The 26467-nt window shown below is 49.2% G+C and overlaps 1 protein-coding gene across 1 annotated transcript; it reads left to right on the plus strand.

Annotated features, from left to right (window-relative positions):
• Positions 1-598: 598 nt before the first annotated feature.
• ABHD17C (abhydrolase domain containing 17C, depalmitoylase) lies at positions 599-25940 on the plus strand. Its single transcript, XM_064158142.1, has 3 exons — positions 599-1596; positions 20789-20968; positions 24415-25940. The coding sequence occupies exons 1-3, from the start codon at positions 1061-1063 to the stop codon at positions 24632-24634; spliced, it is 936 nt and encodes a 311-aa protein (XP_064014212.1). The 5' UTR covers positions 599-1060; the 3' UTR covers positions 24635-25940.
• The last annotated feature ends 527 nt before the right edge of the window (positions 25941-26467 follow it).

A 26467-nucleotide genomic window follows, 5' to 3' on the forward strand; every position in this document is an offset into this window, starting at 1 on the left:
CCGCGCGTGCGCTAGGAGGGGGGGGGGGGGGGGGGGGGGGGGAGAGGCGGCAGGGGGCGGGGGCGCGAGCGCGAGCGCTGCACGTGACAGCGGCGGCAGCTCTCTTAAAGGGCCAGGCGGCGATTCCCGCACGGCTGGCAGCGGCCCGGCCCGAAGCTCCCGCTCCCGTTCCCCGCCCCGCCCGCTCCGCTCCGCCCCGCGCACCTGCTCGGCGCCCCGGCGCCAGGCCTAGGGGGCGGCCGCGAGCCGCGCCGGGCGCTCTGGGCCGGGCCGGGCACCAGCCTCGTCCCCGCCGGCACCTGCGGCGGGCGGCCCCGCTCCGCGCCCGTAACCCGGAAGCGGTGCGACTGTGAGGAGGGGAGAGCGCCGGGACATGGCCGCTGCCTGCTCCTGCCTGCGCGCCGTACCCGGCATGGCCCTGCCCGCAGCGACGCGCAGCTGAGCCGCGACCTTGCCTTCCCCTTGTCCAACGGACTCCTCCCGCCGCCGCTCGGACGCTGCTAGGGCCGGGGGCGGTGTCGCTTGGTGGGGGGGCCTTGTTGCTGTGAGGGGGCCGCGGGGCCTGGGGCCGGCAGCGGGGTGGAGCCGGGCAGGCGCCGGGGGCCGCGTGTGGCGCCGGCGGGGGGAAGGGCCCTTGGCTGCTGTGGGTGCATGATCCCTGCTGGGGGGCAGGCTCCGGCTGCGCTTAATTCTGCTGAGCCGTAGCATCTGGGGAATTCATTTTGTAACTGCATCCATGTACGTGCGATTGTCTTCTTTGGGGGGGATCTAGGGTGGTGGTCTGAAGAGCCGCGTTTACTGTAGCGGCAGTTGTGGGGATTTCAAGGGCTGGTCGTACTTGCTTTGTGTTTTGTGGGGGTTCGTGGGTTTTTTTAGGCGCTCTGAAGAGCCGCACTGCTTCTGCTGAACTGTGGATCTTCTACGGTTGTCATTGTTTGCCTTGTGGGAGGGCAGCTGGTGGCCCTGCAGGAAGGCGCTCAGGTTGTGTCGGAGGAGGGCTGTGGGTCGGCCTTGCTGTGACTTCCTTCCAGCGTAGGTTAGTTTTTCTCCGGTGTCTCTGATGCCAGAACAAGGCCCCAGAATGAACGGTTTCTCTCTGGGCGAGCTGTGCTGGCTGTTCTGCTGCCCGCCGTGCCCCAGCCGCATCGCTGCCAAGCTGGCCTTCCTGCCCCCGGAGCCCACTTACACCGTGCTGCAGCCCGAGCAGCAGCAGCAGGAGGCCGGGGCGGCAGCCGGGGCGGGGACCCCGACGGGCTCCGGCACCTGCAGCCTGCACTTGAGCGAGCGGGCGGACTGGCAGTACTCGCAGCGGGAGCTGGATGCTGTGGAGGTGTTCTTCTCCCGCACGGCCCGGGATAACCGCCTGGGCTGCATGTTCGTGCGCTGTGCCCCCACCGGCCGGTACACGCTGCTCTTCTCGCACGGTAATGCTGTGGACCTGGGCCAGATGTGCAGCTTCTATATCGGCCTCGGCTCCCGCATCAACTGCAACGTCTTCTCTTACGACTACTCTGGCTACGGGGTGAGCACTGGCAAGCCCTCTGAGAAGAACCTCTACGCGGACATTGATGCAGCCTGGCAGGCCCTCAGGACAAGGTAAATGGATACTGGGGACAGGGAATTCCTCTTTCTGTGTTTAATCCTCCAAGTCCACGTCTGCGTGGTTAACCTGCTGACAGGTGGAGGGGAAGGGTTTGGGCATAGTTTGTTTTGATGGCCGCACCACAGTGAAGTTTGCTGGATGGTTCCATTGGTTAAAGAGATACACAAACCTATCATGCTTGGGCTTTTAGATTTAGGGATTTATTCACCTGCATTACATGTTAGCCATTGCTTATCCATTGAAAGTCTCCATCTTGAGCTGGAGATGTCGCACAGGTTGCAGTTTGACCTTGCTGGATGCATAAAACCTTTTGTTCAAGGCTTACCCACCACTGCTTAGACTTAGAAGTAACCCAGGCAAGCTAGAGGCGTGACTGAAGTTGGCAGTAGCCTAGGCTAGTGCTTACCAAGACACTGGTGGGATTCTGAGATCCATCTGTGGTGTCATGCATGCCTGTGCAACACAGAGGTCTTTCTCTTCTGGCAACCAAACAGCTGTTAGTAAGTTGAGATGAAAAAGTGTGGACCATGGCCGTTCGCCAGGCTGAGGTGCTGAAGTAGGTGGCATCCAAAGGCATGGAGCAGCAATGAGAAGACTCTCACGAGGTGGCCTAGCTTGTAGGAACAGCAGCCCTTGGCCTTTAGGAGTCCTGAGTCGAGCCACTGCAACAGACTCCCTGCTACAACTTTGGGCCTCTCATCTTCTGTCCACACAAACCTTGAGCTCCTTTTGCTGTTGCACAAATGGTGCTTAAAATAGGACCTGCCCTGGGAGAGAGAGTTTTCAAAAGCTGGAGCTGCTGCAGCAGGGCAGGAGGGAAGACTGATGAATGGTTTCTGTGCTTGGCTCTGGAGTTGTGTAGATGGACTTGGCTTATGTGAAATGAGTATTTAAAGTCTATCTTGGGGATACATGCCAGCTTCAAAAATAGTGACAGGAGTTGTTACTCATTTAGATAATTGGCTTTGCAAGGATCTGGGGATTGATCAGCCCTGGAGCCCAAACGACTTTTGACATTGGCCTGCCCAAGTCAGGTTAAGAGTGTGGGTGTGCAATACGCAGTGGGCAGTTCCCCTGTTACAGCATGTGCTGGTGGTTTGGGGGGCAAACACAGGACTCTCAAAACAAAACAAACTGAAACTTTGCTTCAGCATAAAATGGTTTTATCTAAAGAACTAATTCTGATGTGCTGTATGTAAAATAAATCACAGAATGCCACTGTTCGGCATTCCAATGATGTAAATCAGGCTGAAGGGAGGAAAAGTCTGCAGCTAAGCCAAGCCTACTTTGGCCTTCAGATGCGGTGTCTTCTGTTTCATTAATATGTAGTTGATATTTGCATGAAAATCCTCTAGTGCCTTCATGTTTGTCTTGACAGGCACTTGATACACGTGTAAGGTCTACATAGGTCCAGGAGCCTTCACTTAAATCTTGAGCAGCTGAGCCAGCACACAATGCCAACACGTGCCCAGCGTGCTTGGAGAGGATTGTTCTCCTATCCATCGTGTGACTGCAGGAAGTTTATAGTTTTATGCTGAAGTCCCTTCTGTAGATTGTGCAAGATCTGGCTTCTGCTTTCCTCCTTGCATTCAAAGACTGAAATTTGTCATCTCTTCCTTGGCCAGGGGTGTGATATTGTGGTGTTACCTTTAGAGAGCTGTCAGAGTGGTTGTGTTGTTGTTCCTTAGATTTTCAGCAGCTAGAGGAAACACTGAAGTATTTTAGATGACTGGTAAAGAAATTGGCTACTGCAAAATGTAAGCTTAGAATAAAAGTGTGACTCAATCCTATTAACAGATGAGTGTGTGTTCACAACAGGTAGGAGCTGACACGTTCTCTAAGCAGTAGTGTGAAAATTGAGACTGATCATTTCCTATCCCTTTCTAATAAATCCAAATGGCTCAGAATTAAGTGAAATACTCTGCTGTACAAATATGAAACTGACTCAAGGTAAAGTGCCACACCATAGCCTTTCTGCTGCAGCAGGGCACGGGTGGATTCCAGAAGTCTGTCTGTACTTTCATTCCACGTGCAGATTCCCAGCACTTGGCCTGCAGTCATATGGCAGTGAACTGTGATGCAAAGGTAAAAGTGAAGTCTTAAAATAGGAGAGGTTGACTCTGCTGCTGAAAGCATGTAGTCATCACTGCTGCCTTCCTGGGAAGCTGCTGCTCTTCTGGCTCCAGCAGAGGCCCACCTGGCAGCAGTGTGTTTTGAAAGTTGCCCTGAGTAAGGCAGGAATTAACTCATTAACCCTGCACTTGGACAGATCAGGTTGCTGCCAGACTCTGCCTGTGGTGGTGGCCTGCCTGTGGTTGCAGGCATGGCTGCAAACATGGGCTATATTTGTTCAAGGTGCTGAGATGAGGCCTTGCTGTCGCCTTCCACTTTTGATATCAAACTGTACGTAACAAATGACTACAAAACTGTCTTGTAAGCAAAATGCTTGAGAGGTTTTGCCCAGTTTCAGTTGTCAGCCTGGCTGCAGTGAATTGGTGCCACTGGTCTCTTTTAGTCCTTGTGAAGAGCAGCTTGTTTGTTTTTCTTAATTCCAGTGAAATGATTCTATGTCCTCTTGTATAAAGTCCAGTCTTAAATGATAATGGTGCTAATTATTAAGATTGAATGCTGTCTTTCAATCAGGGTCAAGACATTGACACAACTTCATTCCTCTGAAGTGAACTGTAGATGCTCTTTTCAGCCATCTAACTAGCAGTGGGTTGCTCTGCTTTAAATATCAAGTGTTAAATTATCTTTATTTCCACTTGATTAGCAGATTTCCATCTGGCATTTAAATGTTTCTCAAAAATAATCCTCTATTTTGCTGCTTCAGCTGACATTTTCTGTGAGTCTTTTATTTTAGGCAGGTTGATTGATTTCTGTTGTGTTCCAAAACCAGAATCAGCTTGAAGAGAAGCTGCACTGGACTCTGTCTTCTCTCATGGTCCATGCGGTATTAAGTTGCTGGGTTTTATTCAGATGTTATCCTAATAACTGGTAGGCTTAGTAAGACATCTGCACAGAATGATTCCATTGTCATTCTCCTCCCCCCTTTCCTGAATTCCACGTGGGAAGGTTAAACTTTCTAACATTTTTATGTTCAGACAATGTACAGTACTTAAAAACAGGATACACAAGGGTCTGAGTACAGCCCTTGAGCACAAACCCATGACTGCTTTGTTGAGTGCATGTTATTTATGTTTAAATTAATGTGCATGTTCTCTAAGCGTGTGGAGAGTATTTGTGCAGTGTTTTGAGGTCTCAGTTGAGTGGAGGAAGGCACAGTTACCCCACTCTGCTTCTGTAGTGCAGCACCAAGGCCAACCTCTTGGTCTGGCCTTTGGATATTGAAAGGAGATGGAGAAAATGGATTTAGTAAATAGAATCATCCTAGAATGGCTCAGGTTGGAAGGGACCTCAGAGATCATCTGTTCCAAAACCGCACCTTGGACACCTCTCAGCTAGACTCAGCTGCTCAAGGCCTCATTCAGCCTGGCCTGCAACATCGCCAGGCAGGAGGCAGCCATAGCCTCCCTGGGCAGCCTGTGCCAGAACCTCACCACCCTCCTGCTGAACAACTTCTTCCTCAGCTCCACTCTACCCCCCCCTCTGCCTCAGCTTCAAACCATTCCCCCTTAGCCTGTCTCTAGATGCCCTCACAAGTTTCTCTGCAGCCTTCCTGCAGGATCCCTTCAGGCACTGGCAGGCAGCTCTAAGGTCCCCCTGGAGCCTTCTCCTCTCAGGCTGCACATCCCCAACTCCCTCAGCCTGTGCTCACACTGCTCCAGCCTTTGGATCCTCTTTGTGGTCTCCTCTGGACTCCCTCCAGCAGCTGTGTCCTGCTTGTGCTGGGGACACCAGAAGTGGATGCATTGTTTGAGGTGAGGTCTCAGCAGAGCAGAACTTACTGTTGCACTGAAGTTTTTCTGTAGCACACAAGGTGCAAGCAAGCAGCTTCTGTTCTGTAATGTCTGAATCTCCCATGCTCGGAACACCTACATGTGAGTTTGAGTTCCGGTCCCTAGGAGAGCATTGGTTTGCTTCCTTGTTTCACTACACTTCCTGGCCAGTATGGCCTGGTGCAAGGAGCTGAGTTGTGAAGTGCTCTGTGTCAGAGGACAGCAGATATTTTAGGAGCATAAAAGAGTTTTTTTAAACTTTTCCCCAAAATGTGATGTTAAACCCCCCCCCAAACCTTTTATTATAGGAAGACTTTGCTGCTGGTGCTGATTACCAGTCTCCTGTTAGTGCTGAAGTTGGTGGGAAAGCATTACAGCTTGCATTTGAGTAAAATTAGGAAACACATCTAATTGGATTAGTCTGGAGTGGTAACTAATGAGGTTGTGTCACTTGAGTTCGTCTCCACACGGCTTTGCTGAGGTGGTTACAGCTTTCTGGATGAATAACAGCTTCAGGGGGTTCTTCCTTCCTTTATCTAAATGCTTGATTTCTGCTTCAGTCTCCTTTGCAGCAGAGTCTTCTTTCATTAGCACCATTTCTGTTCATGATCTAGCCCAAACTGACCATTTGGGACTGGGTCAGAGGTTGGACTGGATGATCTTGGAGGTCTCTTCCAACCAGATTATTCTGTGGTTCTTGAGATTGAATGTTTAAAGATACTGATAACTAAGTTACCAACTGAGCTGCTGACATGGCCAAAGGCAGTCTTGATAAATAGTCTTGGAGTAAAGGGCTCCCCTTGTTCATAGTGCGTTTTTTCTGTCTCTGACCTCCATTGCATATTTCCCACTTCTAGTTTTTTGATAGTGTTGCTGTGATATCTCTAAAGGCTGATTTCTGAAGCTTATCTCATCCTGCCTGCCCTAGTCGGTACTTCAGCAAAGCTGCCTACAGCTTTGCTTAGAAGCAGCGGTACAGAAGAGCCTCCTGTTTGTGCAGCAAGCAGAGATGAATGCAGATGAGGAGCATTGTGGGGACAAATAGCATCAGCTCTTTAAAACAGGTGCTCTGATGTTCAAAGTTGCTCCAAGCATTTACTGAGCTTTGGTGTCTCTTGCAGAGATTAGGGACTGAAGAAACACTTCTGTTAAATGCTTCCTGATTTCTGTCAGAGCTGCAAGATCAAAGCCTGTTTTCAAGAGTGAAAGTTTGTCAGGGATGTTTTGCAAGTGGTGTTACTTGGGCAGAAAAATAAACTACCCAAGAGCCTTTGGCTACCAGTGCTTGTGATCCTGGCTGTGGATGGTCCTGGAGCTCAGCTGCTTGGCCTGGAGGTGTTGGTTTACCCTGCCACAGGAAGGGCATAGCACCTGCTTCTCAGCACTGCCAGGGGTCTCTAGCCAAATGTGTTGTGGGTCCCACGTGCTGTAGTAACTGAAGGTTTCTGCCTGCTTTTTTCCTTCCCACTCTGCACAGAGCAGTGTGTCCCCTTTGAGCTGATGCTTGTAACACAGTGGCTGTTGGACTTGTGCACGTTGCTGGCACCACTTACATCTGTTCAGTTTGTTCTTACCAGTGGAGCCTGAGCTGAGTTGTGGAAACCTCAGTGGTTTTGCTCTAAAGCCAGGGTCGATCTCTAGTCCTTTGCAAGCTCAAACCCAAAAGCCCCCTCCAAAATTCAGCCTTTATCCTTTTCACTCTGCTGTTCTGGAGCGTTTCCAAGTGCTGGGCTAAGTTTACACTAGCTCATTGCTTGTGAGCAGAGGCAGGAACAGCAAAGCAATCAGCAGTGCTGTCCAGGGCTGTAGATTGCTGTTGGTGCAGGTAGTGAACATTTCAAACGTGGAATTGAGATGCCTGCCAGCAGCTGGTTTTGTGAGGAGCACTGACACTTCTTGGTTTGTGTTTTCATACTGAGTGAAGGAAAAGGGTTCTTCCTTTGTTTTCTGGGGTATCTTGGTCCTGTGGAGCTTCCTTGTGTGGCGTAGGCTAGTGCCAAGGCAGTGCCAAGCTTTCTGGAGTCTCACTTCTGTAGCATATGTCTGGATGATTTCACATTTTGTTTTAATATGATACTCACCTGATGGAGAGGACAATGTGATTGTAATAACTTTTAAATCCTGCCCCAAAATCCACTTTTAAACAAAGCAGAGAGAACTGAGTTCCTCAGTTGCATTCTCTGTTGACTTTAAAGCCAACAGCCTCAAAACTATTTAACACTAATAAATTAAATTAACAAAGAATCTAGCCCTTGGGTTTTTTTTTCCCTAAAGCTGCTGATAAAGGTAATGAATAACTAACAGTGTCTGCCCCCCCTCAACTGAAGTCAATTGCAAGGCTGCTTTGGAAGCAGTTGGAATGAGTCACAGAACAAGCTGTGAGTGTGTTGTAACTAACATGCCTGTGCACACACAGCCTTGCTGTTCCCAACCAGCCCCTCTCAAAAGGGCAGAGGTCTTTCTCTGTCAGTTAGGGGTAGCTCCAGTTCCCTCTGAACTTGAGAGTGATTGAAGGCACCTGCCTGTGTGCAGGAGCAGGGGACTCCTTGTGCTTCTCTCGTTTAGGAGAGCCAGGGCTCTGCAGGTTCTGAATGCTGGTGCCCCTTCAGCGTCTCCTCCTGTTAGTTGGAGTATTCATTGACTGTTCATATTGATCTGAAATGAAGCAATTAGGAATTGAGGGTTGTTTAAATTCTCAGGTTTGTATGGTGGACAACCTTGTGGTGGCTAGTGGGTAGCTGAAGTTGCTAGAGACTTGTGAACCGAAGAAGCAGTGTCAGTGACCCATTCCTTGCTGCTTCATCCTGCCTGTCCCTCTTTCCAGTCTGTAGCTGAATGCCTTGCCCTGGTCCTGCATGCTCAGCCTGACTGAAGGTGAATTTCCTTCCTGTTCTCAAGCTGAGTGGTTTGTTGGTGTGGCTTTTCGAACAGGGCAGGTTTTGTGAGCAGAGGTGTGACTAAACACAGGAAACTCTGGCTGAAGAAAGGAATAGAAGTGTTTGGAATAAAAGGCCAGGAGTGGAGAATGGGAAAAACAGTGCAGAGTCATCTGAAGGGCTGGGGAACGTTTTTGCGCTCTTCATTCCAGAGGCTAACTGGAGAAGAGCAGCTCTTCGGGGCAGGCTTGCACATGAGCAGTCACAGAAGGGTGCAGGGGTAGGCCAGCTGTGCAAGGACGGTGTTGTGTTGGTGCTATCTGCAGCCATAGCTTTCTTCTTTAGGTTGGCAGCCTTCCTGTTAGCTTTGTACAACAAAGCTGCTCCTGTTGACGTTGTGGCTGGGTTTGCTGTGAGACCCAACGATACAAAGACACGAACCCGCCCTCAGCAGTGGGATCTGGCTCAGTGCCGCTCCACTTTCCCATCCTTGGTTTTGTGTCTCCTGGTGAGCATCTCTGGGAAAATCCCTACAATCATGGTAGAAATCTTTTAACAGCTCAACTTCGTGAAAGGGGAATTCCAGGTGGGTTTGCAAATGAAGGGTGCTGTTGGTGTGGGAGATGAGATTTGTTAGTTGGTACACTAGCCTCAAAGCCCAGAGGGAAAAGCTTAAATCAGAGGTGGTGCTGCAGTATTGCTTTGGGGGTTTTATGTGTGTGCTTTCCTGGCAGAATTTATCACATAATGCTACAGTCTTGGCTCTTGAAATTCTTTCTGGGTACACCTCTCATGATAAAAATGCTTTTTTTGACCGTTAAATTGAAATTAACTTTTGATTTAGACAGCTTTGGGTGTCTAAATCATCATCTGTGTTAGTGTGCTTGATTAAAATCCCTGGTTAAGTATAGAAGTGTTGCTTTAAGAACCTTGAGGCCTGTGAGCCCTGTTTGACAGCCAAGGCATGCTGCTGGAAGGAGCTGCATATGGCAGTGTCTGGCTAACAGCCCTCCCATGGCATGCAGTGGCACCTAGTAGCTCAGATTAGTTCATCTTTTCCCCATTTAGCAGGTGAGACACACTGGGACTGTAACTTGGTGCCATGGCACAGCCATTGCTCACATGGCTGTAACAGTGGGTGATGAGAGCCAGCAAGCCTGAGAGTCCTGGGGCTGACTCCAGCACGTTAATGGGAAAGCACCCATTAAGTGGTGTGCCTGGAAGTGTTCTCTCTTAGTAAGGTTGTTTAGAAAGGGGGACATGAGGGAGCAGGTCCAGAGGAAGCCATGAGAACGATCAGGGGGCTGGAGCAGCTCTGCTCTGAGACCAGGCTGGGAGAGTGGGGGTTGCTCAGCCTGGAGAAGAGAAGGCTCCAGGCAGACCTCATAGCAGCCTGCCAGTACCTGAAGGGGGGATGCAGGCTGCAGAGGGACTGTTTGCAAAGGCCTTCAGGGACAGGGGCCGTGGTTTGACATGAGAACAGAGCAGATTGAGATTGAATGTGAAGAAACAGTTCTGTACCATTAGGGTGCTGGAACACTGCAGCAGGTTGCCCAAGAAGGTGGTTGAGGCCCCATCTCTGGAGATATTCAAGGTCAGGCTGGTTAAGGCTCTGAGCACCCTGATCTAGTGGAGCATGTCCCTGCTGACTGTTGCGGGGTTGGACTGGATGCCCTCTGGAGGTCCCTTCCAACCCAAACCATTCTATAGTTCTGTGAATAAATGGCAACCCTTAATAATATGCAAAATAAAAGGGAACAGTAGTATGGGAATAGGCTTCTGTTAACCATTTTCCAACCAAAATGGTGTCTCTGGAACCACCTCAGTGTCTAGGAGACATTGAGCAGCTAACTTGCTGCCTTAAGCATTGGGCTGCCTTGTGCATGGAGATCCTAATCTTTGTCCTCTCTCTCTGTAGACTTCCCTAACACCTGCTTAGCTCACCATGGTGGGAGGCTGGTTGTGTGCCAGCCAGGGCAAGGTGGCATCTGGCAAGAAAATGGTCATGTTTTGGGAGCAGGTTGTTCAGGGCAGAGCTACAAAAGTCTTCTCCAGTGTGCTGGTGGTGCTTTATAGCTCCACTGCTCACAGCACTGTGTGTGTGCTTGGGTGTGTTGGTTCGGGGCTTGTGTTTTGTGTTAGTTTTCTAATGAAGTGGCTAATTGTGTGTAACAGTCATTTTGGAGGTGCTCCTTGGACAGTTCTTACCTCGAGACAGGTCTCCTCCTTTCCCTCGTTCTGCAGTGTACCCCAACTCACACACAAAACTGTACCACAGATGCTCCTCATGGTACTTTTCTGTTGTCACTGCAGTGAGAGCTTGTCTGCTTTCCTAGGAAAGCCTGGGGTCAGTACTGCTCCAAGAAACAGGTCCAGTTTCAGTCTGGGTCAGAGCTTCTCACCAAGCTCCAGCCCAGGTAGCAAAGGTGTGGAGGGAGATGGGGTGGTGTTGCCGCTACCCTTTTGTTGGTTGTATGCATGCTGGTTTGTGAAGGTGCCACCTTTGCCTCAGACTGGGTAATGGTTACCCTGTGAGTTAGGCTTCTTCTTCTGTGGAAGGATGCACCCTTCCAGGAGTCCAGGCAGGAGCTTAAGGTGTGCTTTTAACCCTGCACATCAAGCTTTTCTAACCTGTTAACTACAGTAGTTTCAGTGGTGTTTAACTTTCAGCCTGTAAGTTTTTGACTTCTGCTGAATCCCTGCCAGCTTCCAAACCTGTGTTTCTCTGATCCCTGCCCTCTCCCCTGAGCTCTTGCTGATTATTGGTGTAATGTGCTGTTCCCTTCTGCAGCCCTCTCTGCATAAACCCAGCACAGTTAGTTCTGTATCCCGGTTTTTAAATTTGCACTACAGGTCAGCCTGGTGGTGCAGACACTCTGCCTGTGAAGGAACACAGGCACAAATACAGTGCCCTAGAGCAAGAAAGGAGGAAGGATAGTTTGGGAACAGAGGCACCAGGATGTCCTTGGATTCAGTTTGGAGCTCTATTCGTGGTATGAAAGAGAAGTCTGTCAGAACTCCTTGGTGTCAGGGTTGAAAAGTCTCCTGGGTTCACTGGGTTCTTCCCTACGCTGAGACTGAGCAAGCTGGTGCCACATTGAGCATCCTTCCAGCCTGGGTGCCCTACTGTCAGAGCTCCCCTAAGATCATTTTGTGTAGAGCATTGGACAGACACTATTGACACAAATGAGATCTGGCACCTTCCAATCATTGCAGGAAATTACCTTTCCATCTAAAAATCCACTCTAATGATGGTTGTGGTGAAGAATATAGAGCTAAGGATCTTGGCTATTTCTTACCTGGTTGTAGTTCTGACCTCGTTGTGCTTTGGCAGCAGGAGAATCTGAGCCAAAGATCATTTCTCTGTTGGGCTTTCACGGCCACTTCTCACCTCTTTAAGTTATGCAGTGAATGATAACTTGGAACAGAGGAAGCAATGTTCACTTAAACACAGCTTGTTTTATTACTGAGGTGTTTGAGGAAGAACTCAGTTCAGCAGGCATTGTTTGTCATTTCTTACTTCCTTCTGGGCAGCGGTTTAAGGTGAGCTCTTCATTGCAGGGCTGCTCAGGCTTCCTCTGGGAGTATGCTTTAAAATTCTCGTTAAATATTTGGTTTTTGCCTCTTGTCTTGGAAACTTTGTGGCACTACTAGGAGAAAGGGAAGCACTCTCAATCTGTAAAATCTGAGTGTGTGCAGAGCTAAAGATGAGAAATGTGCTGGGGGAGACAGCAGCAGTAGCAAAAGGTTACTCTCCAAAGGGGCATTTGGGCACACTGTAGGCGCTGCTACACCTACTCTGCCAAGCACTGTTACCTGTTGTAGCAGAAATAGCAACTCCAGCAGTCCAAGATGCTCTCTGCCGTGCTGGCTTGTCGGGAGGCAGTTAAATGCTGGTGTGGCAGGGACTGGCATTGCTAACATTTTTTCCTGTATGGCCAGTTGTTGTCTGGTAATAATGCAGTCAAGTAGAGAGCCTGCCTGCTTTACAAGGGCTGATTGTGGAGAGGCTGAGTAACACCAGCAAGCAGCTTCCCTTTTCCCTTTTATTTGTTTTCATTTTCTAAGATGCTTCTACAGGTCAGTTTCTAGCTTTAGCAACAGCTGAAATAATGCACTTAAGTGATTGCATTAACAGTTGTCCTTGATCCACTGATAGGTATTTCTGCTTCTTGTGGAGTAGCTAACTGTTAATGGGCAGGAGTCCTTTTGGAGGGGAAAAGGTTGCCTAGCAGGAAATCTTTCACCAGAAAGACTACAGAAGCAACTGGACCTGTTAGCTGGGAGAAAACGAAGTGTGCAAGCATCTCATTGGACTGCCGTTAAACCCCCTTGATTTGCACAGTCTGAGCCAAATGTCTTACTCCATAGAAGCTTGGATGATCCCAGCTAAGACAGCTGGATAAGCTGAACAAGGAGATATGACCTGGTTTCAGGTCTGAATTTCCTGATGCTGGGTTTAGGAAGGTCATGAGACGTTGGTTAGTCCTTACCTAAACGTGCAGCAGCACTGTTCTGAGGTGCACTCTGGCTGCTGCAGAATGCACTGGCACCTCGTGGCTCTGTCTGCAAGGAAATGCATGTCTCTGCTTCTGTAGCCAATGACTTCTTTGTGCTGTCTTTGTATGTCCCTGGAGAGCACAAGGCAGGATTCAAGAGCACTCCAGCTGCACAGGAAAAGCCTGCAGGAGGAACTTGGTGCAAAGTTTTGTTGTTCGCGAGTCTGAGGACTATTTACTGGGAGAAGGGAGGAGGGCTTTTCCCTCTTGGTCTGTGGTGATGAAGGCTGTGGCTAGGAAATTTGATTTTTAAGCTGGACTAGTTACCAGTGGCCTGCTGGTTTAGAACATCTGGTGCTGTTAATCCTGGTGATTGCTATATGTTTTTTAATCATCTTAGCTTTACATCGGCTGTTAGTGGGGCCTGAACATTCGTTAAAGGGACACGTGCAAGAGGGAGATGCAGTGTAAAGCTGTGCGGGTTGAGATGCTGGCTTAGGAAGGCATAGGCTTGGTGGAGCAGCAGATCTTCAGTCCTGGTGGGGTCAAGTCAGCCCATCTTGGGTGATGAGATGGAAGAACTCGAGGTTGTGTGCTGCAGCAGTTATTGCCTGTCTTGTAAGCAGCTGAGGTCTACCTGACCAAAGGGTAGGGTGTTGGAGATGTGTGGAGCCAGCAGCAGCTTGGGTTAGAAGCCACTGTGCACCTTCTAGATAAGCAGGCCCAGCTCCTGAGTCAGAGGCTGCAGGTCTTGTGTAGGTGCATGGCTCTGTGTCCAGGTGGAGACCAGTGACAAGTGGAGCTCCTCAGGAGCCTCTACTGGGCCCCAGTGCTGAGCCAGGGGTGGTCGGGAGGGTTATGTGATGGGCCTGGCAGGTGAGCTGTGGCTCACTAAGTTTTCAGCCTCAGGAACAAGGCAAGGCTCTGGTTTGGGAGTGACTGAAGTGGGAAACAGCCATGCAAGCACAGAACTTGTGGGGAGGCAGAACCAGTACTAATATTTGCACTTGGGAAATTGAAGTTTCCTAGGGAGTCAGAGGAGACTTTCCAAGCACAGTTCTGTGTTAGCTGGCACTTGTTTTACCTGTAGACTCTTCATGTGAAGGTACTGTCTGCAGGGACATAACATCAACAAATTTTTGTTCTTCATAAAACCCTCCCACGGTTAAACTTCAGGGAGCAGTTTCTTTTGGCTGGTAAGTGTAGGATGTGCCCAGTCAAAGGGCAGATTTTTGCAGCAGCAGCAGGATTGCCAGGTTCTTTTTGGATGTTGTTACCTGCTGTGAGGAGCATGCACTCAGGTGTGTTATAAAACAGTGTGATACATACAGCTGAAGTGAAAATGCCATGCAGGGAGCAGAGGGTGCTGCAAAGGTGATTAGGGGACTAGAACACCTCTTAAAAAGAAAGGACTTGGGGCTTTATACCCTGGAGAAGACTAAGAAGGGATCTTCTCAGTGCTGAGCAGTCCCTCAGATGTGGGTGTCAGGAGGATGGGCTTTTATCAGTGGCACTCAGCGATAGAACAAGAGCTGTTGGACACAAATTTGAACATAGGAAATTCCATCGAAGCAGAGGAGGAACTTCTTTGTGTCAGGGGTGATGCAGCACTGCAGGGAGCTGCCCAGAGAGGTGGCGAAGTCTCCATCTCTCCAATCTTTCACAGCCCACCTGGATGCGCCTCCTGTGCAGCCTGCACTGGTGGGGATTGGGCTAGCTGATCTGCAGAGGTCCCTTCCAAACCCTATCATTCTGTGACAGAGATGAGCTAGAAGCTGGAGGTGAAGACAATGAATTCCTCACTCCAGAAGATAGTGCAGACCGAGCTGCTCTGTGGAAGCAACAGGATTTCTCTTGCTGTCTCAGGCTGGTTAAATGCACCTCGGAGCCTGACTGCATGGATTTTGCACACTGGTTCCAGTAGAGTGTAGCATGGAATGTAGCTGCCTGAGCCTTGGCACATTGCTGATGCTGTGGTCAAAGAAGGTACTTCTCAGTGGGCAGTGAGGGCTTCCTGTCTTTGATTAATAAAGCTGAAGACTCTATTCTGTGTTTATTTGCTACAGAGCATCTTAATTAAATGCTAAGTTTGTTGGTAGAGCTAACTCCAGGGTGTTCTTAAGGAACTGCAGTGAGCGAAGCATTTGGATGTGTGCCTGCCAGTTAGGTCTTGGGACTGAATGGTGCAAAGTAGGATTTTGCCAGAAAGCACTTTGGAAGGAGCAAGAAACCATGAAGAGTAGAGAGTGTAGATGTGGCCTTAACCCATAGCCTGGTGACACAGGACTGGCTTCAGAGCTCTGGGTATTTCTGTGGTTGCTAAAGCAAAGCAAGCTGGGGGTGTGTAAGAACCACACTGATTGTGTCCTTGTGTTTAACTCCCCTTTCTGCTGGTACCAGCTGCTTGCCTTTCCCTTCACAGTGGGGTTGGATCATGTTTGCTCCTGTGATGAGTGACATAACCACCCAGCATTTAGGGGGACTTCATCTAGGAAAGTGCTCCTTTCCCCTCGTCATGTGAGTGCATAGTTACCTTTGGCCATACAGGAGTGGAAGGATACAGGCAGGAGCTGGACCAGAAGGCTCAGCCACAGCATTGCTCAGTTCCTTTGGCTGTCCTGCAGCAGCCTGGTTGTGCTTACCAGTGGCCTTGTTGTGAACTTTCCCTTGACTCCAAGGGGTGATGGTAGAGGCAGAGTGGTTCTGTTCTCTCCTGTCAGCATGCCTGGGCACACATTCCTGCTTCAACTTCAGCAGACACTTAATGAAAACTCCTTCCTCCTTCCCTGCCACCTAGGGAAACAGCCCGAAACAGCCCAGCCTCAGCCGGGCACAAACAGCCCTACCAGATCTGTTTGCTGCTTACACATACAGCTGCGAGCTCTCGTGGCAGACAAGTGAGTAGCCGAACATAAACCGAACACCACATCCAGTCTTCTGGGTTGTTGTGGTGGTGAATCGGGTTAGAAGTACATCTGAGTTCAGCTGGCCAAGAGAAAATGAAAGGTGTTTTACTTTGTAGCTCCTGAAAAAAAAACAGATTGCTCTACAAGCACAGGCTGCATCTTTTCTGCCCCTTCTCTCTCGTATCACAGCATTTTACTGCTGCTCAGCTGTCTTGGGAGAGATTCCTTCCAGAACAGGAGTGCAGAGAGGTCTTGTTCTGGCTGAAGATGAGCACTCTCTGGGTTCTTCATGCTCGTCAGTTTCACTTCTCTTTTGGCTATTTCTGAACAACACTTGGAAAATTAGAATGGGTAGATCCAGTCCTGTTGTGGTTGTCAAATGATCTCTGTAGTAAGATCATTAACAACATCTGGAATCTGATCTGTGAGGCTGGAGCTGCTGCCTGCTGGGCTGCCTGGCTGTGGCACAGCTGGACTTGCAGTGCCTTGGCTCGGAATGTGTGGTGCAGGTCGGGCACGTGAAGTGCTGCTGCGGTGTGGCCTGAAATCCTCTGACTAAAGGACACTGTAGGAGAAGGAGGAACTTGTCTAATGGTGAAGGTGAGGGGAAAGGAGGAGAGGAATGAATTTGCTGTTCAAGAGTGCTTGGTTTTCCTCAGAATCCTGAGCAAACTGACTTTAGGTAATGTGTTTCCCACTTGGAAACATGGCAGCTTTGGGAGCCTGTGTTTGATGCAGATGAAACAAGGGAATTGGAGCTGGTGTTTGAAAAAGGAGCAGTGCTTGAGGGCAACTACTATTACTTGGGTTTTATCCCCAAAGCTACTTGGTTTGATTGAGCATAGTTCAATTGACTTCAAAGGTAATGCCAATGCAGTTTGAACAGAGAATGCCAGGCAATAGGGTGCCTGTGCCTGCTCTGGCTGCTCGGAGCAAACTCCCAGCAGCTTCACCCCTCAGCAGAGTGCAGGTCACCTGCCGTTGTCAGGGCTGCTTGTGCTCACCAGTGGGACCTGAGATCCCTGCTAGGATATGGCTGTCAGTATTTCGTAACAGATTGGTAGTTGTCACAGGACAGTAATCAGCAGCAGTTGTGGTGATTTGTGCTTTGGTGTAATTAAGTGACTGCAGCGCAAATGATCATCCTGAGGAGCGACCTGAAGCTGCTTCCATGTGTACAGGAAGGGCTAGTGCTACAGCCTCACAGCCCAGCAAGCCTGTACACTGCCATACTGGCAGCTCCTCAACTTCCCGAGTAGCCTTTGAGAGGGCATCTTGAAGAGTCATGGCTTCATTCTGTAACTCCACAATTAGCCAGCCTGTGTTGACTGGCACTGAGGTTTCTCCGTAGCATAAGCAAATGACTGTCTGGTGTGGCAGCAAAACAGTAGTGATGCAGAACTGTAGCAGCTATGGACACGATTTTGAGCGTGCACACGTGTGGAGTTGGTTCTCTGCCCCTGCTGGTGCGCTGGGATGCATGCAGGAAGCACAGTGTCTCTCTGCAGCTTCGTGAGCCAGGATGCCATGCAGTGGGTCTTGCTGCAATGGAAGTGTGAAGTCAAAGTCTGCTGTACCTGCGCTTGAGTCACAGGAGGAAGCAAAGGACATGGCATCATCTCGAGTCAGTGTCAGACTGTTGTGCTCAGTAAAGCAGCGCAGAATTTTAGACCTATGTTTGCATGAATTCAAGGGAACTGGAGTGAGAAGCTGGCACAGGGACTCCTATTGCCTGCCAGGGCTTCCTGTGCATCTCAAGGAATTCTCATTTCTCTCATTTGACAGTTGCTGTTGTGGTTAACACCAAAAATCCTAACTCAAATGCTTTGCTCTCGACTTGGCTTTCAGACTGAAAATGTGCTGCAGTTCCTCTGGTGGAGTGGTGCTGGAGCACAACCTGAAATGCAGTGTTTGCTTACCAGACTGTGAACTGCCTGCAGTAGTGGTGTTTACTGACAGAGCTTCTTGTGCAAACTTCTGTTCCAGGCATACAGTCTTCACGTGGGGTTTTTACTTGAGGATTTTTTTGTTTGCCTTCTACCCCCAAAAGTGAATTTTCCTATTCATACCAGATTAAGCAGCCTCTTGTTTCTGAAAATGCAGCTGCAGATCTGACAGAGATGTATGATGATGCTATAGAAAACCCTTCTCTGTTTCTCAACAGACAGTCTACGTTTCTCTGGATGGTAGAGGTTAGAGATAGTACACTTTGAGCAGGGAATAAATAGTTCGTTGGGACCAATGGATTTGTATAGACAGGAGGAAGGAGCCGAGAAGATCTTTTGGTCTTCCGAAGAAGCCTGTGAGGGTCTTAGACCTGAGCCCGTGTATGCTGCAGAAGGGCGCTGCAGGAGTCACCGTGTCCTGCAGAGGTGGCAGGGTCTGTGCTGCCCCAGCCGTGTCTGGAAGGTGAATCATTTTGTTCTGGTGTTTCCCCCGAGGGGAGCGCACAGCTCAAACTCGGCCTCCTCGCAGGAAGGCACAAACTGCTTCCCGTTTCCCTGGCCTTTGTCTCTGTATGGGGTGTTGTAAGGAGGAGCTGGGCCAGCAGTAGCTGCCTTAGTTGAGCGGCAGTTGGAGCAGCTCTTGACAGCACTGTGCAGTGGGCCTGGTGTAGCCAGAAGCACTGCCTGGATGGCTACAGTGACTTTGGAAAGCCAGCCTGTTGCTGTCACTACATCCTTGCTGTTCTGTAGCCTTTCCCGTTTAGATCAGAGGTACTGGGACAGCAAATCCCAGAACGCTTCAAAGCTGAAAACGTGAGTGTGGTTAGCTTCACCGTGCCAGTGAGCCTGGCCCCGGTGTGTGGGGCTGTGACTGGCTGTGGGCACTGCAGGGCCTCAGCTGTGTGACCCCTCTCTACTCCCTGCAGCAGCATTCCACTGAGTGAGGGCAGACTAAAAATAGCAGTGGAAGACTTTCCATCTCTCAGGGGCAGGGAATCAGTGTCTTGCACTCACAGTTAGAGATGCTTTATGGTGATACATGCCTTGTGCACAGTGCTGCCGGCCAGGGAGCACTGCAGGCTGAGCAAAGGCAGTTGAAGCCACCACCTGAGGAAGCTGAGCAGGAACGTGGCCCAGCCCACCTAACAGCTGAGCAGACCCGACTAGAGGTCACTGTGTCCCACCGGCCTGGGCTGTGCTGGCTGCCAGCAGCATTCTCTCATCTCCTGTCCCACTCGCCTGGAGTGGGGACTGAGGTCTTGTGTGACCTGTGCAGAAGCAGCAGTCTGGAGTGTGGATTCTTAATAGCACATGGCCCATGCTGTGAGTAGAGCAGAACTGCTGCTAAACAGAACCTGTGTAAACTGAGGCTGTAACATGAGGAGTGGAGAAATGCTGTTAGTGCTAAGTGTGGAGTGTGGTAGTGCCTCAGCTAGGGCTGGCCCGGGCTGGGAAGCTGTGGGTGCAGAGAGCTGTACTGCTTGTGAAGATAGCTTTTTTTTTTCTGCACACACAGGAAATGTAATCCCTAATGCACGTAATCTGCTCCTGGGTCATGGAGAGGAGACTAAGCTGGAGAACTTTGCCACCTGCTTAAGTGTTAGTGGGTAAGGGAAACAGGAGTGCTTGCATCATTTCCAAGGACAGGAGCTTTGCACTCCTGAGTGGCTCACTCCCCTGAGGAAAAAGCCTGCCTGCCTGGTTTTCCTTGGTTTCCCCCCTTGTCAAGGCAATGTTTTACATATGCCCACGGGAACTGTTTGAAACAGCTTCCAGCCTTGGCCCTGCTGCAGGCTGGTTCCAAGTTGCAGTGATGCTCGTCTTGTTTTGAACACAGAAGTACAGGAGCAGCCCCCAGACTGAGCCTGGGGCTCCCACTCTGCTGGCTGGAGCTGTTTCCACAGAGACCACAGAGTGTGTGTGGCAGGCAAGGTATTTTTGGAAGTTGCTGTTCAGCTGGTGGATGGACTTTCTTCCTTAATAGGAGAGCAGATTGAGACAGGATTCCTTGTTTCTCAGAACGTCCTTTCCCTTTTTCTGCCTGGTTCTTGCCTCTACTTCCATGTCTGTCTCGCTGCTGACTTCCAAGCCCTGTCTGCTCTTCTCTGCTGCTCTGCTTTCTGTGTCCCTGGTGTTTAATATGCAGGGGTTTTGCAGAGTGGAGAAGGGGTCCAGCCTTTGCTGACAGGACACTGTGTGTCGAAGGGAAAACCCTCAGAGCATTTTGAACCCCAGTTGAGTGGTGCTTGCTGAGCCTTCAGCTAGGCCAGTTTGGTTGAGATGCAGAGCATCATGGAGCTGAGCTCTGGCATTCCCTTCCAAGAGCCTCACACCTGTCAGTTCCTCATGGCCCTGGCTCCCAAGCTGTTACTTGGCCTTTGGCCTTCAATACATAGAGCCCAGTTGGAGCTGTTTCTGCTGGCGTTTGTGGTAAGCTTGATGGCTCACCTTTTGATTGGTGGCCTAATGGTGAAGGGTTTACACAGAGAAGTCTGGTGCAGTAACTCTTCTGTCTTGCAAAGTTGGCCTGTTCCTGACTCAGCCAGCCCCCGAGCTTCTTTCAGTTGCCTGCTACAGATGGGCTACAGGTGCACCAGCTCACTGTCCCAGTACCTGGGGGGGTATGAAAATTGTCACCTTGGCTGTCTCTGGAGATAGATGCTGTGTGGAGAGAAAGTAACTGCCTTGTTTAATGGTGGAGGTTGTTAGCCTCCAGAACATGGAACTGAAATTCCTGAGAGGGACTGGAATGTATCATTTGCTGTGCCATGACAGATTAGAGAGGTTCATGAAGGTGGGGGAGATCAGTGGAGGAAATGACATTCCTTCTCTTCAACTTGTCTGACATTTTGCTTATCTACTTTCCTGAACCCTACTTGCTGTTTCTGAGTTGGTGTCTCCTAGGAGTAGATTACAAGAGCTGCAGAGGGTAGCAGGGATGCTTTGGGGTGTACACCTCTCTCCTTGAGCTTGCTTTGTTTGTGTTTCACTGTTGTGATGGGAAATGTGCTGTGGGCTTAGGTTTCTCTTGCTTTGCTGAATGTTTCTTCTCTCTGCAGGTATGGTGTGAGTCCTGAGAACATCATTCTGTATGGGCAGAGTATTGGTACTGTCCCCACAGTGGACCTGGCGTCTCGGTACGAGTGTGCAGCAGTCATCCTTCACTCTCCCTTGATGTCTGGCCTTCGGGTAGCTTTTCCTGACACCAGGAAAACCTACTGCTTCGATGCTTTCCCAAGGTAGGGATGATCGCTTCCAGCATGCTGGTTCTGTGCTCAGCATGCCCTTTAGATGTGCCCAGGCACTCTCTGTGGAACTCCCCAGAGAGCTTCATTGAGCAGTCACCTGCACTTGAGCTGCAGAGCTGCAAACCTCCAGAATGCACAGATTCACTGTGTGAGAAGGAGGCTGATGCCAGTCTCACACTGCAACAGTCAGCTAGGTGGGCAAAGGGTTGGTGTTCACAGTTTGGTTTTCTCCCTTGTGTGTGCTACAGGTGGTTAATATCAGAATTTTTATGCTGCCAGACTAAGGAGCAGTTTAACAACTGCTAACAGACTACTGCATCTTTGAGGCTGGTAGCTAACAAATCAGTGACTGCACTTCCCATCTCGATCTGCTTTGACTGAGGTGATATGATAAGAAAAGGATGTGTTGGTTTCAATCTGCTTGTTCAAATGTTGGCATAGTTTTACCAGCTCAGCAGAAAATGGCAGCTTTCAAAGGAGGGATAGGCAAGAGGCAGAAGCTGGAGGGGCAGACTGGTGGTGTCCATGTCTCAGCTTGCTCTGCAGTTCTTGTTTCATCTCGAGGGAATGCATCCAGCATTTCTTTGCCTGTGGTCCTTGTATGTGAAAAACCACTTCTGCACCTTTGGTGTGCTCTCCAGATGAAGTTTGCCTTTATGGCCTAGTGCTTCATCTGAAAGCAACTGCAACAGACCTAAACAAGAGGATCCAAATATTTGGGAACAGAGAGATTCTGGGGACAGCAGACATTCTAGGAATCTTTACAAGCTTCTCTTTTGACCCAGTTTAAGTTATGGGAGACTATGGAGAGGAAGCCAGACCCTTTGTAGCAGTGTCTGTAGGGAGTGAGAGCAGACACAGGTTAAAAGCTGAGTGGTCTGCAGAAGGGAAAAGGCAGAGACTCACTCAAGTCTTATACAAAGCTGGCTTTGCTTCAGAAAGTGCTGCTTGCAGTGAGTATAGTGGGGATATGCATGACATTTGTTATGCTTGTTCTATTTTTGTTACAGCAGATTAAAATTTGAAGGTAGGGGAGGCCCTGGATATAAGTGTACCAAAACAGCAGGAAGGAATAGTCACCAAGTGACCAAGGTGTAGTGGCTCTTGGGATCTGTCAGGTCCCCACATTTAGAGTTCTTCCAAATAGGTTAAATAATTAGACTGTTGAAGGTGCAGCCTGAGTTTGAAACACTTAAACCCCAACTCATCCATCATCCTCAAACCTGAAACGCAGCATTTGCAAATGCTTCTGCGAGGTGGGGAGGAAAGGAAGCCTTAGAAGGAGCTGCTCCCAGAAGTGAGCAGTGATCAGCTGCTGGCAGCCACATCATGGGTTCACAGAGAGAAGATGGGAGAGGGGATCAGTGGCGGCAGATGCACTGTACCACTGCAGTGGTTTGTTCTTGCCCTGCTGAGCTGGTCACCGCCGCTGCCAGGCTGCCTTCACTTGTGCTCTGGAGCCCACACTGCTGTGTGGTCACTGTGGGGAGTGTGCAGCTCCACCACCTGTCTTCACAGCGGGAGACAAACCAGCTCTGTGTGCACCCCCAGTGAACTGCTGTTACGTGCAGTTTATGTTGGGACTGGATGAGAACTTGGTCCCTGTAGCTGTTCCTAGCTGCAGAGCAGTGTGGCGAAGAATACTAAGTAAGCCTAATGTGCAGTTTAAATACGGCCTTCCGCGGTGCTGAGTTGGCAGTGGGAGGCTCTCCAGCTTCCTACCAAACACAAATATCCTCTGCCTTCATGGGCTGTGCAGGGCTGTGAAAAATGAGTTTCATAGCTGAACACTGCAGTGGAAAGGGTTCCTGCTTTCCCACAATAAATGGGAACTTGCTATCTAGCCACTGAGCTGCTCTAGAAAGGCCCCTGGAGCTGGATGGAGCCACACTGTGGAAATGAGGGGCCACCTTTCATGGCCTGAAGACTTCAGTTCCCGTAGCGTGGTGATGGTAAAGTACTGACATCTGGATAGGAGATCAGTTGGGGGTGAAAGTCATGGGGAAGTCATCTGCATTATCCTAATGTCTCCCATGGTCTGTATCCAGCATAGTTGCACATAACTGGGGTTCCAGGCTGAGAAAGTGAAATAAGGCTGCATTTTCATTTTGGAGGACATGAAGCCTGGGAGTGTTTAGTTGATTGGTTTGGTTTGCTTTTGGTGGTGTGTTTGAGAAGTACGGAGACAGAAATGTGTTTGCACTCAGCTGTTACTGGAATTCCAGTGCGAGTTCTTCAGAGCCCTGAGATGTGTATGTGTGAGGCTTAGTGCTTTCAGCTACATCTTCATTTTACATTAAGTTCTAATGAAGCTTTTTTAAACCTGTCACTGTGTCTTGGCACCTGTGTTTTTCAATCATCCGAGGCAGTTTTGCTGATGTGATGAAACCTTTAGTCTTACTGAAATTGCATGCTTGCTTCTGCAGCAGCAGGAGTCCCAGCATCTGCAGCTAGACTTGTCCTTCACCCCATACTCTGCATCACATCCTGAGTCTAATTCCTCTCTGTGTTGATGTGAGCAGAGCTGATAGAAAGCTGAGTTGATTTGCACTTGGAGTCTGTATACTGGTTTGGAAGTCCTGGTAACTACCAGCACACAGTGGCTGTCTGGGAATCAGAGCTGGTGCCCACGGGAAGGCAGGCAGAGGAGGCTGCTGTTGACCACTGAAGGTGGTGTACTGCCAGGATGCTCTGTAACTGGGTTTTCCTAGCCTGGACACGTGGGGTTTGTAAGTGCCTTATTGCTCCTCTCTTTCCTCTGAGCCTGCTGTCCTGTGAGAGGGAGTCACGAACTACATTGGTCTGCTGAGTGGAGCTGGAAGTAGAGGAAGAAAGCTTACTTTAAGAGCAGTTTGTAGTCAGAGCTGGTGAAGAAGTTGACAGCATGAGGTAGAATCCTGTGTCAGTCTTTTGGTCTGCAGTCACACCTCCCACAGCTCCCTGCAGGCCTGGGAGCTTAAACTTGCAGTGCCACAGTGGTTTTCTTAGCCAAATCTGCTGAACTTGGGGGCTTCGAGATAGGATCAAACCTCCTGACCTGAGGCCTTTTTTAATGAAGACGTGAGTGGGCTGTAGTTAATTAGTTCCTAATGTGTTGAATTGGAAGGTGATAGTGTGTAATGTGAACAGGCCAAGCTGGCAGCATTGCCATGGCACCTTTGCCTCTCTGTGGGTTTTGTGATAGAGATGCTCACTGCCCGGGGAGGCTTGCACGCTGCCCATTTAGGCTTGTCACTAAAGGGTGGGATGGTGGTGATGGCAGTGCCAACTCTGTTAGCTTTGAGCCTTGCTCCCTGTGACCTGGGCACAGTCCCAGCATTTTGCAGCCGTTTACAAGCAGGCCCTGGCAGCTGGATCGTGTGTCCATAACTAGGCTTTCTGTAACAGTATGAAGTTTACACCCCAAACTGAGCCCTGTTCTCCTTTGCATCCCCCAGCATTGACAAGATCTCTAAAGTCACCTCTCCTGTGCTGGTGATCCACGGGACTGAAGATGAGGTCATCGACTTCTCCCACGGCCTGGCCATGTACGAGCGATGTCCCCGCGCGGTGGAGCCCCTCTGGGTGGAAGGAGCTGGGCATAATGACATAGAGCTTTATGCACAATACCTAGAGAGACTAAAACAGTTCATATCTCACGAACTTCCCAACTCCTGAAGAAGCTTCCCTGGTTTTACCTCAGTTACTGTGAACGGAAGGAATGCCCTGGTTTTGCACATGCTTTAACTGGATAGCTGTCAGAGCTTTATACTATGAAGAGCCACCCTGGCTCCAGGGTGTTCCGATCCAACAGCTGACGACATTTGTCTTTTATACCTGGAAATTACTCTCCTCATGCACACAAATATGGTCAACTACTGTAATTCCAACAATTTTTAGCTTTGTTGCCCTGGAGGAAGTGGGAATCCTAGCTGCTTATGGGGACACTTTTTACCTAGTGCTGTGTTAACCCAAGATCGGTTTTCTCTGGCTCACTTCAGATCCTTTATCATTCAGTCCTACAAAGACTTTTTTCCCCACGGTGTTCTCAGCAACTGTTGGAGCTGCAGCTTGTTTTGAACAATCAGTCAAGGGTTCAATCCAAGGGAGTGCTTTCTCTGTAAAGTTTCTAGCTGTGGTATTGTAACTGGAAAGTTATTGTGATAAAGTTTCCCCCTCCTCCCCCCTTCTAGTGTTCTTTTGTTAACTTACTGATCTTCCCCAGTAAATTATTTAAATACTCTTTTTTGTTTTCCTTCCTGAAAACAAACTACTCGATGGGGCTAAACTCTGTAACGACCTCTCCATTATTGTGTAAAGGTAACTGGAATATTCTTAAAGGAACTAGGGAGAAAATCGCTTTTGTCTAAAAACAAATGTGTAAATTTGCTACTAGAAGACTCCTTTTACTATTGGGATTGTCTGAACAATAGCCATAAGAGCCATCTCCTGTAAAGCATTCCTGTAGACTTTTTAAAAGTACTGTACATACTGGAATTTACATTGTGCATAGGTTCTTAATTCGTAGTTTTAATTTAAAGCCTAGTTACAAGAAACGGCAGAATCCCGGTTTGTATATGATTGAATACATTTTGTTAAGATATGGTTTTTATCCCTACATTATTTTGCTATTAAAGTTTTATAAAAGTTTCCAGGACAGAAAAAAAAAAGTTAAAAAAAAAAGAGTACACATTTCTGTTTTGATGAATTTCTGTAAGTAAAGTTTCATTGAGCTGATCTCTTTAGTTGAGAAGTGATTTGATTCTCTGACACTGGAGTCGCACAGCCGAAGCATCAGAAATGCAAGACACTTACCAATTGTTACACTACTAGCATAGGTCTAACTTCTCCAAATTCCAAGGCCTTAAATGTACTGTAAAGCCTCAGATCGTTGTATAAATTGATCATGGTCGATTGCAGTTTGTGTCCTGTTGCTGGAATGCAACACAGTGATTGTAACGGAATAAAGGATGCATGGATTAGAGTCTGTTGGATCTTTGGATCTTCTTTGGGCATGGTTTTCACACTTGAGGAGAATGTTGAAGTGCAGCTGGGCAAAGTGACTTGGATTGCCTTTCAGAGAAAGCCTCTCTGCAGTATGAAGGCACATTTTTGTTTGTGAATCCCACATAAAAGAGATTTGCTTTCCAGTGGTGTTCAGCCGGGGTGTGTTAGCAGGAACCATGATTCCCTGCCTAGAAGAAATGCTGGAGTGTTGCTGTCCGGAGTCCCCACAGCAGGCCTGCAGCTCATTTCCAGCGCAGTAAGTGTCTATGGTCTTTGACTCTTGGCTTGGCCCCACCGCTGTGAAAGAGACAAACTGGTATTTGCACTTCTGGTGAGGGCAGTGAAGACACCCGTCCGACTGCAGGGCACCCGGAGCCTTAGGACCTGGAGCCGTGCATCTGTGCTGTCCAGGTGTCGCTTTTAAAGGTGTCGAGCAGCAGGCCGCCAGCTGTTCTCACCGTGACTGTTCAGACACAACTGGCAGGCTTTGCCTAACCAGAATTG

This window comes from Pogoniulus pusillus, chromosome 17 (assembly GCF_015220805.1).
Source record: "Pogoniulus pusillus isolate bPogPus1 chromosome 17, bPogPus1.pri, whole genome shotgun sequence".
Classification (NCBI taxonomy): domain Eukaryota; kingdom Metazoa; phylum Chordata; class Aves; order Piciformes; family Lybiidae; genus Pogoniulus; species Pogoniulus pusillus.